This window comes from Centruroides vittatus, unplaced genomic scaffold (assembly GCF_030686945.1).
Source record: "Centruroides vittatus isolate TY-2023 unplaced genomic scaffold, ASM3068694v2 contig_743, whole genome shotgun sequence".
Taxonomy (NCBI): Eukaryota; Metazoa; Arthropoda; class Arachnida; order Scorpiones; family Buthidae; genus Centruroides; species Centruroides vittatus.
The window spans coordinates 640204-653344 of record NW_027122479.1 but is presented as its reverse complement, the minus strand read 5'-3'; the positions used below and the strand labels follow the sequence as shown (position 1 = coordinate 653344).

General features: G+C 32.5%; 1 protein-coding gene across 1 annotated transcript in view; it reads right to left on the bottom strand.

The window, feature by feature from the left end:
- The window catches only part of LOC136981110 (mitochondrial genome maintenance exonuclease 1-like), a 64933-nt gene extending 54312 nt beyond the window's left edge, over positions 1–10621 (bottom strand). The window contains exons 1-2 of the mRNA XM_067277386.1: positions 10009–10621; positions 5768–5984 (exon numbers count right to left, since the gene is read on the bottom strand). Coding sequence (XP_067133487.1) covers positions 5768–5984; positions 10009–10600 — 809 coding nt within the window. The 5' untranslated portion in view covers positions 10601–10621. The remainder of the gene's footprint in view (positions 1–5767; positions 5985–10008) is intronic.
- Between the last annotated feature and the right edge of the window lie 2520 nt (positions 10622–13141).

The following is a 13141-nucleotide window of genomic DNA, read 5'->3' as shown; positions in this document are numbered from 1 at the left end:
TTAACTTCAATTACATTTTTAACTTCTTTAAAATTGTCCTTGCCTGTAGTTAAAACTAGCTGGTGCTAATCAAGAAGTTCTTCCACAATATCAAAATTATCGCACAAATATGCTTAACTGTGCATTGTCTGTGATGTCACAGCTTTCATCGAAAGTTAATGAAAAGTATTTGCAGTATTGTAGAGACAATTTGGGTGCTAACATCCTGGCCCATGTCATCTATATGATGCAAGACGGTATTTCTAGACAAAGCTATTTTATCAACCATATTTTTGACGTTTATATCACCAACATTTTGGGCAAATATTAAAAGGCTTTTTTTTTTATTATCTCCTCTCCATCAGAATAGGGTTTTTTCTTGCGGGCTAACAACAGAGAAAGTTCATAAGAAGCCTTCACCATAGTTTCCATTTCGTCATTTCTCGTCTGGAACAAGGATTGTTGGCCGGCTAAAGATTTTTTTTTTAAATTCCTACTATTAGTTCACACTCTCCCTAAATATATTTATGTGTCTTGTTCAAATTTTCAATCGTTAATAAAATACTTTTTATTCATCCACTCAAGTTCAAATAGGCCTACATTTTTTTAAACTTGTAGTGAATGACATTTGATGTTAATACAGTTTTTTCAAATATTAATTAATTAATTAAATTTAATTAATTTATTTTAGTTTTATATGGGAGAAAAAAATTTCTCTTATATAAGATATTTAGTAGAGTGTGAACTTATATTTAGAGAGTGTGAACTAAAATAAAATTTTTCTTTGTTGACCTAAGTAGGAATTGACCTTAAAAAAATTTTTTTTATATTACTTGTTTTATTGATAAATTCCGATCGTGAGTGCGATCTGACAGGATATTTGCTGTTGAAATCACTATGCAGTTGTCTGAAATGTCGTTCTGGGTTAAATTTTTTCGGCACTGCTACATAAATTCCATATATCAAACAAACAGGCTTGGAAGTATTTTGAAGAGTAAACAAAAATTGTTCTTCCCAGACAGTTTTAAAATTGCGAATTGCAATATCCTCTTCATATTTTCTCTTCGATGTCAAAGGTTTACTCATGGACATTGTGAAAATAAAATTTTTAAGATGATGACACTCGACGCCAAAATCTAAAAACAGTTTAAAGAAAGCTTAACGTCTTGCTCGACAGTTTAAAATCAACTAATGTTGCCACCCATCTGGTTTTTAATTCATTGCCCAGGTTATCTATTAATTTTGTCTGGGATTTCGTAGAAATTGTGAAATTATGATGAAACAAAGTACTAGCAAATATTTTTATAAATTTACTTTATTTTAACAGTGAAAGACTTCACACTCAAACTTAATTCGCCATCTTATGCTGACGTATGTCAACCTTTCTTTTTTTTTATTTATTTTTTTGCTTCTCAGCTCTTTACAGCTAAGTTATTTCATTTCTTAATTTAAGTTGCTCCTATACAAGTCCATAACTGGCTTTAGAACTAGCTTGCATGTTATTCTTTGCATGATAAAATAACATTTGCATGCGTCAGACTTCTGTTCAAACAAACCTGACCTGCCATCCGGGTCAGCAATTTTGAAAAGGTGGCAACATTATAATCAACTGAGCCAGACAGCCAGAGTGTCGCACTCGCTCAAAAACGGACAACTGTAGCAAGACACAACAGCGCCAAAGCAAGGCAACTCAAACCATTGGGCTTGTCCCATGACCATGCTGTCTTACCACATTGTTGTACTGGTGTCAAGCAGTGCCGCTTTCCATCGCTGTTGTATTCAATAGCATATGAGTAGGGTTTTTACAGTTGGACAAAGTTCCTGAAGGCGATATTATTATTTTTTCAAATTTTTAAATTTTTCAACAAGTCTTCGCGTGCCACTGTTAAAACTCTGTTGTACCACACTGTGGCACACATGCCATGGGTTGACCATCCCTGCATTAAACTGTCTCCTTGTTTCTGCAAGCTTAGGGATTTCCTATTCACCAACCTAGAAGGTGCACTGACACATTTTAGAACTGGCTAACTTGGTCTGCTACTCATGATTTTTCCTTTTTGACAAGATCTATGTACAAGGGTAGTGTGTCCCTATGGTCAAAAACATCAACATAAACTTGATATATAGATGCAACTCACAACCTTCAGTATTCTACAAAACAACAAAGGCCAATTGTTCCAACATCTCAGAAGTTTGTACCATCCTACTACAGGACCAGTGGCATAGTGAACATAACTGGTGCCTAGGGCACAACACTTTATTGGCATCCCCCTTCTCCAGAAACACATAGTTTGTCTTGGAGACCATTTGGGTGCCACTTGCAGAGGGGGTGCCCGGTGCATGATACACCCCCTTGCACCCCCTCGCTAAGCCACTGTAGAGGACTGACAATTTAACATAAAGCTTATCTATATAAGGTTACTGAATGTGACCTCAGACAAAGGAATAGAGAACATCAATAAAGGGTGACAAAAAAAATTACACAACACAATCCTAGCAGCTTATGCCAATCAACATGACATACAAGTGGGAGGATGCCAAGATAATTAAATCAGCCAGCAACCATACTTACAAGGAGAAGGCCAGATGTTTGAGTCTCCAATTTGAATGAAACTTGGTGAGCACATAGCCCTAAACACAAAAAAACTTGTAAAAATAATAGGTCCCACTTCTCAAGCCTTTCCAAAAAACAGGCATCTGACTATTGAGCGTTTAACTTATAAGTTTTTGGACGTTTCACTTGTAATGGAAACAGGTGAGTGAATGAGACGTTAGGTATTGGAGCTACATGATGTAGGTTCAAACCTTCATAATTTTAGTTTTTTTTATGTGTAACAAAAGTATTATTATTACTATTATTATTCCTAATGTTTAAAGCTTACAAACAAAAGATTAAAAAAAAGTGACATCATTTCTATAATATACCCTTTTTATTGATGGTATAATAAGTCTCGGAAAAAAAAAAGCCACCTTAGTGCTCATATAATTGAACATAAGACTAGACAAGAAGCATATTGCATAAATCGTTTCTATAGTTTAGTTAAATGCCTGTGTGTCTTTATCTTATTTTAAACTTATCTCATCTACTAGTACTTTATCAATTAACAGGACTTATTATACTGGATTTATGGATGCAGCATTTAGGTCTTACAGATCAGAAATACAGGTAATATTGTTTATTTAAATCACCTGTGATCGGGTGATTTAAATAATCTCCCAGATTGCTAAGCAGATGATAAAATGTCTGTATATCTGTAATTGATTTAATGCTGTTTATTATGAGCTTTACAAAATCCCAATGTCTCTAACAAAGTGAGGGCCAGACCTTTGGGTCTCCAATTCAAACAAAACTTGGTCAGCACATAGCCCTAAACACAAACAGCTCCTTGTCAAAATAATAGGACCAACTTCTCAAGCATTTCCAAAAAACGAGCCTCTGAATTTGAGTGTTTAGCTTATAAGTCTTTGGAAATTTCACTTCTTTTAATGGAGGTAACCAAGTACAGTAGATAAGATGTGAGGCACAGATTACATGATGTAGGCTTAAGCCTTTGCAATTTTAGTTTTTTTTAATTAGTTTTTATGTTTAACAGAATTATTATATTATTTTACTATATCATTAGCATTACTATTACTATTATTATTCCTCATGTTTAAATCTTATAAAACAAGATTAAAAAATGTGATGTCATTTCCTGTTTAGTGAAAATGAAGTCTTTGTAGATTTAACTCTTGTATGTCGTTAAATAAATTTTTTATTTCTTCATATTAATTTTCAGATATTTTTGCTTTCATGTACATACTGTCACATTTACAGAGGTATTTACCTTCTAATCATCAGGTCTTTGAGGCCCACTCACTGTCATCTAAGGATGGCTTATAGTATGTTGCCATTGGCTTAGTATTATCCTTCTGACGTCAGGATGCTGACACCAGATAGGGATGAGACTTGTGCCCTATCACACATTTAAATATAGTCTTAAAAAGGAGGGCTCTTACGATGATGAGTGGGGACAGTCACAGGTAGGTCTGAGTTGTAGTGGTGAGTAGTCCAAACTCAACAAGTAAATATAACAAATAAAGTTTACTAATATGCAGGACGACAATGGTGAAAGTTCGGGAGGAGGATGAGAATCTTGGCAGAAACTTATAGTGCACAAATTAAATATGCAACATGAGCTTCTTATGCCGATCTTATGGCAAATCTATTCTTGGATTGACTGCAGCATATATGTGGCAAAATCTGTTCTTCTGTAGACTGCCCAGAAAGGCAGGAAAACTACCCTTTTATTGGGTTCTCTGACCAATGGCATAAAACGATCCATGGTTACAACAGGATGCGCAATGACAGGCAGAGGGGTAAAATAAAGAGATGAGCATCAAAAATTGAAGATAAGGTCCTGTGGGAAAGGAAGTGGAGTTCCTTCTCTAGCCAAAAAGTGACACTGTATCTTCCCCTTTTTGGAAACAACATGTGATTTCTCACACTAATTTATCAATGTTATTTTCTTAATTAAATAAATTACTTGTGGATTCTCACAAATCCATCTATGAAGTCTAACTTGTTCTAATGTTTTATAATGTCACCTTAAATATTATTTTAATTTGTATAAACAGCCACTCCTCACTTAATGGCTAAGTTCCATTCCTATGACTAGATTGTTAAGCAAATTCGTCTTTAAACAAGGAGCTTTATTGTTAAGTATTTATTCTAGATCAGGCCTGGCCAACTCAAATTGTTTTGCGGGCCACTTTGATCATGCGTAACATTATGGTGAGCCACAATTTAGGCAAACATGCTTTTAAAAAAGTAAAACAAATACAAAATGAATAAGATTTTATTGTTATATCAAGAGTTTGTACTCGCACTTGCACATTATAACAATGACACACGCAAATCTTCATTTATTTAATTCATGGGTATCCACATAACGGGAAACAAAAGTTTTAATAGATATATAATATCGCTTAGCGGGCCACACAATTTAACATAACAAGCCGCATGCAGCCTGCAGGTTGGCCAGGCCTGTTCTAGATAAAAAAATAATCTAAAGGAAATTCTGCCTCAATAACTTTGTTTTAATTTGCATCTCATACATATTACAGAACATAAGAATACAATGAGTAAACATTATAAAAATGATGTACAGTACCAAAAATTAAAGTTCATTCTTGAAAAGAAAAAGGCTTTCAGATTAATATTTTAGTCACTGAACTCTTCAAATGGGATATATACCAAAGTACAAATTTATAAACAAAATATGTGGACTTGGAGATTGAGAATGCTTCATATAGTGAATACTAACCAACTACAGAAGCTAGACTAATACTAAGAAATAGATTTCCTGAGCTAGGAAAGCTGGTTATAAGTTCAAGCAGTCATTAAGCAGGTAGACTGTTAAGCAAAGACTGGCTATATACTTTTATTTAGTAACTTTATTTTTATGTTTCTTTACATTATTATTTTTGTTATTTTTCTTGTTAGTTTCCATTGTGTTTAAAATTTGTATATATTCTATTTATTGGAATATTATATACATTCAATTCAGTTAAGTTATCTTCTTACTGAAGATGATCTATTGAGGTCAAACATTCTTATTCTATTAAAAACATATTGCTGGAGTAAAAAGGTGTTGTTGTTTAATTATTGGAATCTCATCCTGTTTCATACATATTATTACACTGCTTCATTATTTGTTATAAAAAAACCTAATTTATTATTCTTATCTTTATAATTTTTAATGTGTTCCTCAATTTAAATATTTGATTAAAACTTTTACTTACTTACCTATAGGTGGCTACACAGTCAATTATTCCTTTGTATAAAAGATAAGGATGCTTAACTGGTTTTTCTAATAATTTTACATTACAAATATATGGAATCACTGTTTTTAAGCTTTTCCAATGTCCTAAATTTTCTGCTTTTATAATTAATTCAGATTCAGGTATTCCCAATAAATAATTTTCAATACAGCGATGAAGAGATGATCCATTTTCAAATGTATCTGGAATAACAAAAAATACCATATGAAAAAAAAAAATACATTTTTAGTTTTGATAGAACAAACATATTCTCTTGATTATAAAACTGCATTTAATTTTTTAAAATAAATCTCTCTATTTATTGCTTTTAAAACTTCAATAGAATTGTATGTATCATTTTAAAAATAATTACATCTTATCATCAATTATTTGAAAGTTGTATACTAATCATATAAAATGTGGAAAATTACACCTCATTGAAGGCAATAACACATTTCATCTATAATAAAAATATAATAAATTTTATTTGGCAAACAAATCAATCTCGTTTATTCAATATTTGTTATGAATTGTTTATTGAAATTTAAGAAACAAGTATCCAGAAAATGTTGAGGAGTATTATAGCTTGATACTAATTCCATTGTGGCAACAAGAGCCAATAAAAAATTAAAATTTACATTTGAAGTTAAAAACTGTGAAATTGCTAAGAGGGACTATTCCTAATCAAGATAACTAAAAACAGAGATGACTGGATTTCCTAGACAGTAAAGATGTCAGTCTATCACTTTGTAAGATTGAGTCCAATTCTAGATCCTTAGAAACTTTCACATGCAATCTACTTCTTGACAACCCATGCCTATCCTTTGCCACCTAGTCCATCCTACACTTGACAAATCCATTACAGACATATAAAAAAGTCTTTTTAATAGTCACAGAATAAAAAATTAAAAAAAATGAAATGGAGAAAAAATTTCATAACAGAACAAGATTTGATAAATTTTAAAAATTCCAGAAATATTAAAGATTAATTTAATAATGGAAAAATGTCAGAATACATTAGTCAAACTTAGAGACGTATTTATCCATCAACAATTAAGGGGAAAGGGAAATCACATAAAGTACAGGTATTCCTCATACAACACGGCACTTCTATAACATGGTTTGAAAATTGGGGAAATCCCCCATACATCATGGTTTCTGGTTTTGCAGTTTGGGAGATCCTTTATACAAAATTTCACAATTTTTAAGTGTAAACTCTGTTATTTGATATTTTTTCTATTCAAGTAAGCATGCGTGTTGTCTCAAATTTGCCCATGGATTTTAGAAAATATTGAAATTTTCAATTTGTTTTGTGTCTTTCATCTGGTTTACTTTAATGAAAACTGGTAGTGCAATTTTTTCTTTTTTGCACTATATTTTCTATCAATTGGGTGTTGTCGTCATTGTTTTCAGATTTTAGCTTGTAAGACTGTCACTGTGATTTTTATTATAAATTTTTTCTTTATAATTAGTAAAGTTTATTTAAACATTTTTAGGTAAGTGATAATTATTAACCTTTACTTAACCATAGACAAGTAATCGTTCGTAAAAATGACGAACAAAATATAGTGGTATCTCAATACTCAAATTTTTCTCAACTCAAATAATTTGGTATTCAAACACAAATTCTGGAAAAATTGCTGTCCTCTATTGAACAAATGCAACCTGCTAGAACAAATTTTCAATTAATATTTTTATTTTTTCATCCATAAAAAATTATGATAAAAAAAATGATGTTGCTAATATTTCTATCAAGATCAACAAAAAAGCTCAGATGACAATGATACTTTGTAAAAAGAAAATGCCCTTGTTTAACTAACATTAATATTATCACATAAAACAGTACTTTTTTTAAATTGAGATTGTTAGTTAATTATTGATTGGAAATAAATTATAAATTGCTTTAATAAACATTTCTCTTAATAATAAAAAAGAATAGTATACTTTTGTTAACTTTTGGAACCTAACACCATGTCCTTTGTTTCATATAGCACAAATTTGAATAATGGCACTTTATTGGAATGTAACTATTGTGTCATATGAGGGATACCTGTACCTCATTGTACAGTACATGATGGGGAGAAGGTCAAGGCATTGTCTCCATGGACTTTTAGCAGTATTAGTGGCATATAAATTTCCTCTTATAAGCCTACTTACTAGTTGTGAATAAATTGAGTTAGAAAATGTTTGTGAAACAAATTTTAAGTAATTTCTTCAATGTTAGGGGATTTCAAAAACTTGCATTGGTTGTTCTGGAAATTTGTAGTGATTTTTAAGAGAAATAAAAAAAAGTTTTAAAACTAAAAATATACCTTTATTCAATTTTGTATCACTTGTTTTTTAATAGTAAGTTGCCATCTATAGAGAAACTTCATAATACCCTCTTCATAGAACTTTACTTTAGAAGCTTCCAAATAATCAAAGTTTTTATCTCACAGAAAATTCTACAGAGCCTGGAAAAAATGATAGTCCAATGGGGCAAGGTCAAGAATATGGGGGTGGAGTAAAACATCCTATCCTAGTTCCAATAATTTTTGGCATGATTGTAAAGAAGTGTGTGCTCTGGCATTATCTTGATGAAACACAATGCCTTTCCTGTTGGCCAATTCTGGATGTTTTTCTTCAATTGCTATCTTCAGTTGATCCAGTTGGGAACAATATTTATTAAAATCAATTGTTTGATTCTGCAGAAACAGCTCGTAGTGCAAAATTTCTTTCAAATTCCACCAAACAGTGAGCACGACATTCTTTGGATGGCCTTTGGAGTTTTTAATGGTGGTTCAGTTTTCTTGCCCATAATCATTTTTGTGTGATGAAAAGTGGATGTTATAAACTATCCACTTTTCATCACCTGTCACTAGACATTTCAGAAAAGTCATTTTCATTTCATTTTTGAAGAGAATTGCAAATGGAGATGCAATCCAAGAAGTTCTTTTCCATTGAGGTATTCAAATTTCATAATGATTCACATATCTGAGCTGCTTCAGATATTGAAATGAGGCACTATTCAATGACTTCACTATGTATGCTATCTCTTGAGTTGTATAATAAGGGTTGTCATCCAACAGCTTTGATCTGGTCCTCTTCAATAACAACAAGTCTTTTTAAGCATAAGGTATCTTTGAGGTTAAAATTATCTGTTTTAAATTTAGCAAACCACTTTTGAACAGCTGACTCTGCTATAGCACCCTCACCATAAACATGACATTTTTTCTGCTGTCTGTACAGCATTTTTGTCTTTTTGATAGAAGAGAAACAGGTGTCAAAAATAAAATTTGCTTGCTTCCATTTTTGTAACAAGACAAATTAAATGTCCTTTATGAAAAATTCATTAAGATTATTCAAATAATCTTAATGAATATTTTTTAATGATCATCATTTTTCATTATATACATCGATTCATGCCAACGATTCTAATAATTTTCATTTCATCCAGTGTCTCAACTATATATGGAAAAAAAAAATTGCTACAAACTTTCCATACAACCCAATACATGTAATAAGGTTTGCCAAAAGTACATCATTGTATACCACAGAGAGAGAAGACTTTAAACAGACTCAAAAGCTGTACACATAATTAACAATGGTTCTTAAGAAAGAAAAATTTAATATTTTATCTACTGTTAACACAACTTATCAATTACAAATTATTCAAACTATGGTTAATGACACCTAAAGTTTCATATTGTCTTATACAAAATTCTAACATTAAAAACTGACATACTTCTGAAAGTATTATGAAATTTATTGTCTTATTAAAATTAATAACATTCTGAAAAACTGACCATGTATTTTGTCATTAAAGTACTAATTAAAATTCTAAATAATAAAAATAAATTGATAACTAATTATTTAAAAAAATCATCAGCCAAATCAATTAAATACTATTAAATGAACAATATAAAAGTAAAAAATAAAACTGTAATTACTCAATATACATAAATGTATTGATTATTTATCAAAGTATACACTATTTCAAACATTTAATCAGATGTCAATTCCCCAAAGATTTTATTCATTGTATAAATTTGTATTTACACATTTAGTGTATTTTGCTCAATTTAATACTACAAATATATAAAATTAAAAACAAAAATTTTTATGTTTATGTGCTCGGTATTAATAAAAATTATCAAACATTATTGAATGATGTAGAAGGTAGAATTTCTGCATAATATTTGATCTTATTAATAAAATAAAACAAAAATTACATAAAACTTAATTTACCTCTCTGGTACTTTTTGAATCCTTCTTCTCCTAGTTCCAAAATCATTTTGGCTTTCCACTTTTGAAGAATTGCCATATTTGTCGGTGACATAGTTTGATTTAAAACCGTTGTAACGCTAGGCAAATTATAATTTTTTAACTCCGATAAATATGGTATCCCTTCATATTTATCATTACTATCTATATTTAATAATGGAAAATCTAATGCATAAGTTATGTTAAAATTAGAAGATGGAAGAATATATTTATATCCGTGTACAAAGTCTTCGGCTTTCAAATTTTCAAAATACAGGAGGCATTTCTTTTCTTCAATAAATGAAAAATTTGAAGAGTTTTCATTATTACTTGATAAAGAATCTGGAACATGTTTTATCAAACTTTTTTTATGAGCTCTTCTTTTCAGTAATGGACCAAACAGATTAATGTTTTCCCAATTTATTCTTTTTACAACTGGAGCTGATTTAATGCTATTCAAAACTGTCTGACTGCCATTCGAAAATGATTTGTGATTAACAGTTTCCTTTACTTTTGACGAATTAAATCTCTGAATAGTAAAAACTACACTTTTATAGAACTGCTGTCTTATATGCATGTTTGAAGTTAGAATTCCTAAATAATCCTGAAAATAAAACACTTAAACACTTAATATAAACACTTAATTTTTGATATTATAAAAATAAATTTTATAAGCATTAATTTTTTAGAGATAATACTACACTCATGTTTGTGAAAATTGCAACACCATGAAGAAATTAATGAAATTTATTCCACATATTACTGACAGTGGTACAAATAAACGATCAAATAAAAGACAAGACAAAAAAACAAAAAGAACATCAGCAATCAGTACTTTGTGTGTCTGCCATGCTGAACAATGAGAGCCTGTACACGTCGTGGCATTGAATCATACAGGTTCTGAATGTAATCCTGGAGAATGGCATTCCAGATGGCTTCGACTTGACGCCACAGTTCAAACTTATTGTTTGCCCTACCAGCTGTACGAGTGAGTCGTCGACCAATGAAATCCCAGATATGCTTGATGGGAGACATCTGGGGAATAAGCAGGCCATGGAAAAAGCGAAACCTGTTGTACACTGAAGAAGGCTTGTGCAGTCTGAGAAACACGTGCATGGGCATTATCCTGCTGAAATACAGCACCTGGAATGCGTCGAAGAAGGGGGACGACCTCTGGCTCCACAATTTCCCGTATGTAGCGATCACTGTTGAGATTACCCGCAATGTGCACTAGATGGGATCGACAATTATACCCAATAGCTCCCCACACCATGATACCAAGTGTTTGTGCAGTATAACGCAGGATAACACACCGTGGGAGCAGACATTCCCTTCTGAAACATCTGATGCATACTCTTCCATCATTGTACTGTAGATTGTAGCGAGATTCATCAGAGAAAACAACTTGTTGCCACTGGGCACACCACGTACTGTGTTGCTGAGCCCATTAGAGTTGAAGGCGTCTTGTGAATCAGCGAGAGGAGAATCCTGCGTAGAGGAACCCTTGCACGCGGTTCATGCTGCAGCAGATGGCAAGGAACTGTGGAGCTAGACAACAAAACACCGTAGCCGTGCTCCAATGTTGTGCTAACACACAAGAGGATGCTGTACGGTCCGTCACAGCCATGTGGATGAGGTGTCTGTCGTCCCGTGTGGTTGTGCTATTGCTTGCCCCACTGCCAGGTTTTCACCTTATATGGTTCTCCTCTGTCCATTTCTTCCAAACAACTCTGTTGTGGCATTACACTGCATGTGGGCTGCAATTTCTCGATACAAAAATCCACCCTCTCGCATACCAACGATGCGGCCTTGTATGAACTTCGTTAGTTGTTGGTATGGCTTCCTCCACTTTTGACGAGGCATATTGACCACCCATGAAACGTTTACCGCAGACAGAGGAAGATAAATGGATTTCAATGCATCTTTACAGTCCTTTATACCTGAAACCACTTGTTTCAGGTATAAAGGACTGTAAAGATGCACTTACCGGTTCCTTAGCCACTTGCTAAGGAACCGGTTCTCGTTCCACGCATTCGCAATCACTTTATAATTCTACTCATTTGCATGTCTTACCTCACTTTACATTTCCTATAAGTTTGGTTCAATTTGCACATTCCTTCATGGTGTTGCAATTTTCACAAACATAAGTGTATTAATTTTATTTCATTGTAAAGAACTTTCAATGGAAGTTCATTAAAATGAATTTCATACAACTCTAGGGTTAAAACTTAATAACAGCTTCCAAATTTAAGTATCTTGAATCATATGTAGCAAGTAATGTTGGAATGAGTGCAGAAATCCAGTGTAGAGTTCAGAACAGATGGTTGAACTGGAGAAAGATGAATGGAGTGCTGCATGATAAAAAAAAGAAGCTGCAAAATGGAAGAAAGATTATACAACACTGGTAAGACCTAAAATGGGTTAATGTTACCTGTGGTTCCAAAATGGCGGCTCGTCTCTGATTCCAGCAAATAGAAGAAAGGAAACAGTGGGGACGCATGTTCTAACCTAACCTAACCTATTCTAATAATTTTGTTGGTAATAATTATGGTAATTAGAATAGGTTAGGTTAGAACGTGCATCCCCACTGTTTCCTTTCTTCTATTTGCTGGAATCAGAGACGAGCCGCCATTTTGGAACCATAGGTAACATTAACCCTAAAATGATATACAGGACCAAGATGTGGGCAATTACAAGAGCCCAAGAAAAAGAGGAAGAGACAGCAGAGACAAGAATGTCTAGATGGACAGATATTGTGAAAAAGGACAGAATCAGGATGTTTAGAATTGAATTAGTTAGCCCAGGGCTGTTCAACTGGCGGCCCACGGGCCGTATACGGCCCGCCAAATTATTTCTACGGCCCGTGAGTACATTTTACTATGAATAAATTTATGTTACTAAATTATTATTATTAATATTAAAATTATTTTACTATGTGAAAATTACGGCCACAATGTTCTCATTAATATATTACGAATATTTTAAAGTTTTCTTTTTAGCATAAATAAAATATTTTTTTAAATTAACATAAACTGACTTTTCATTTATCAACCTTCTTGGCCCCCGAAATGTTTGGTGAAGAAAATATGGCCCGCGAGCTATGATAAGTTGGACAGCG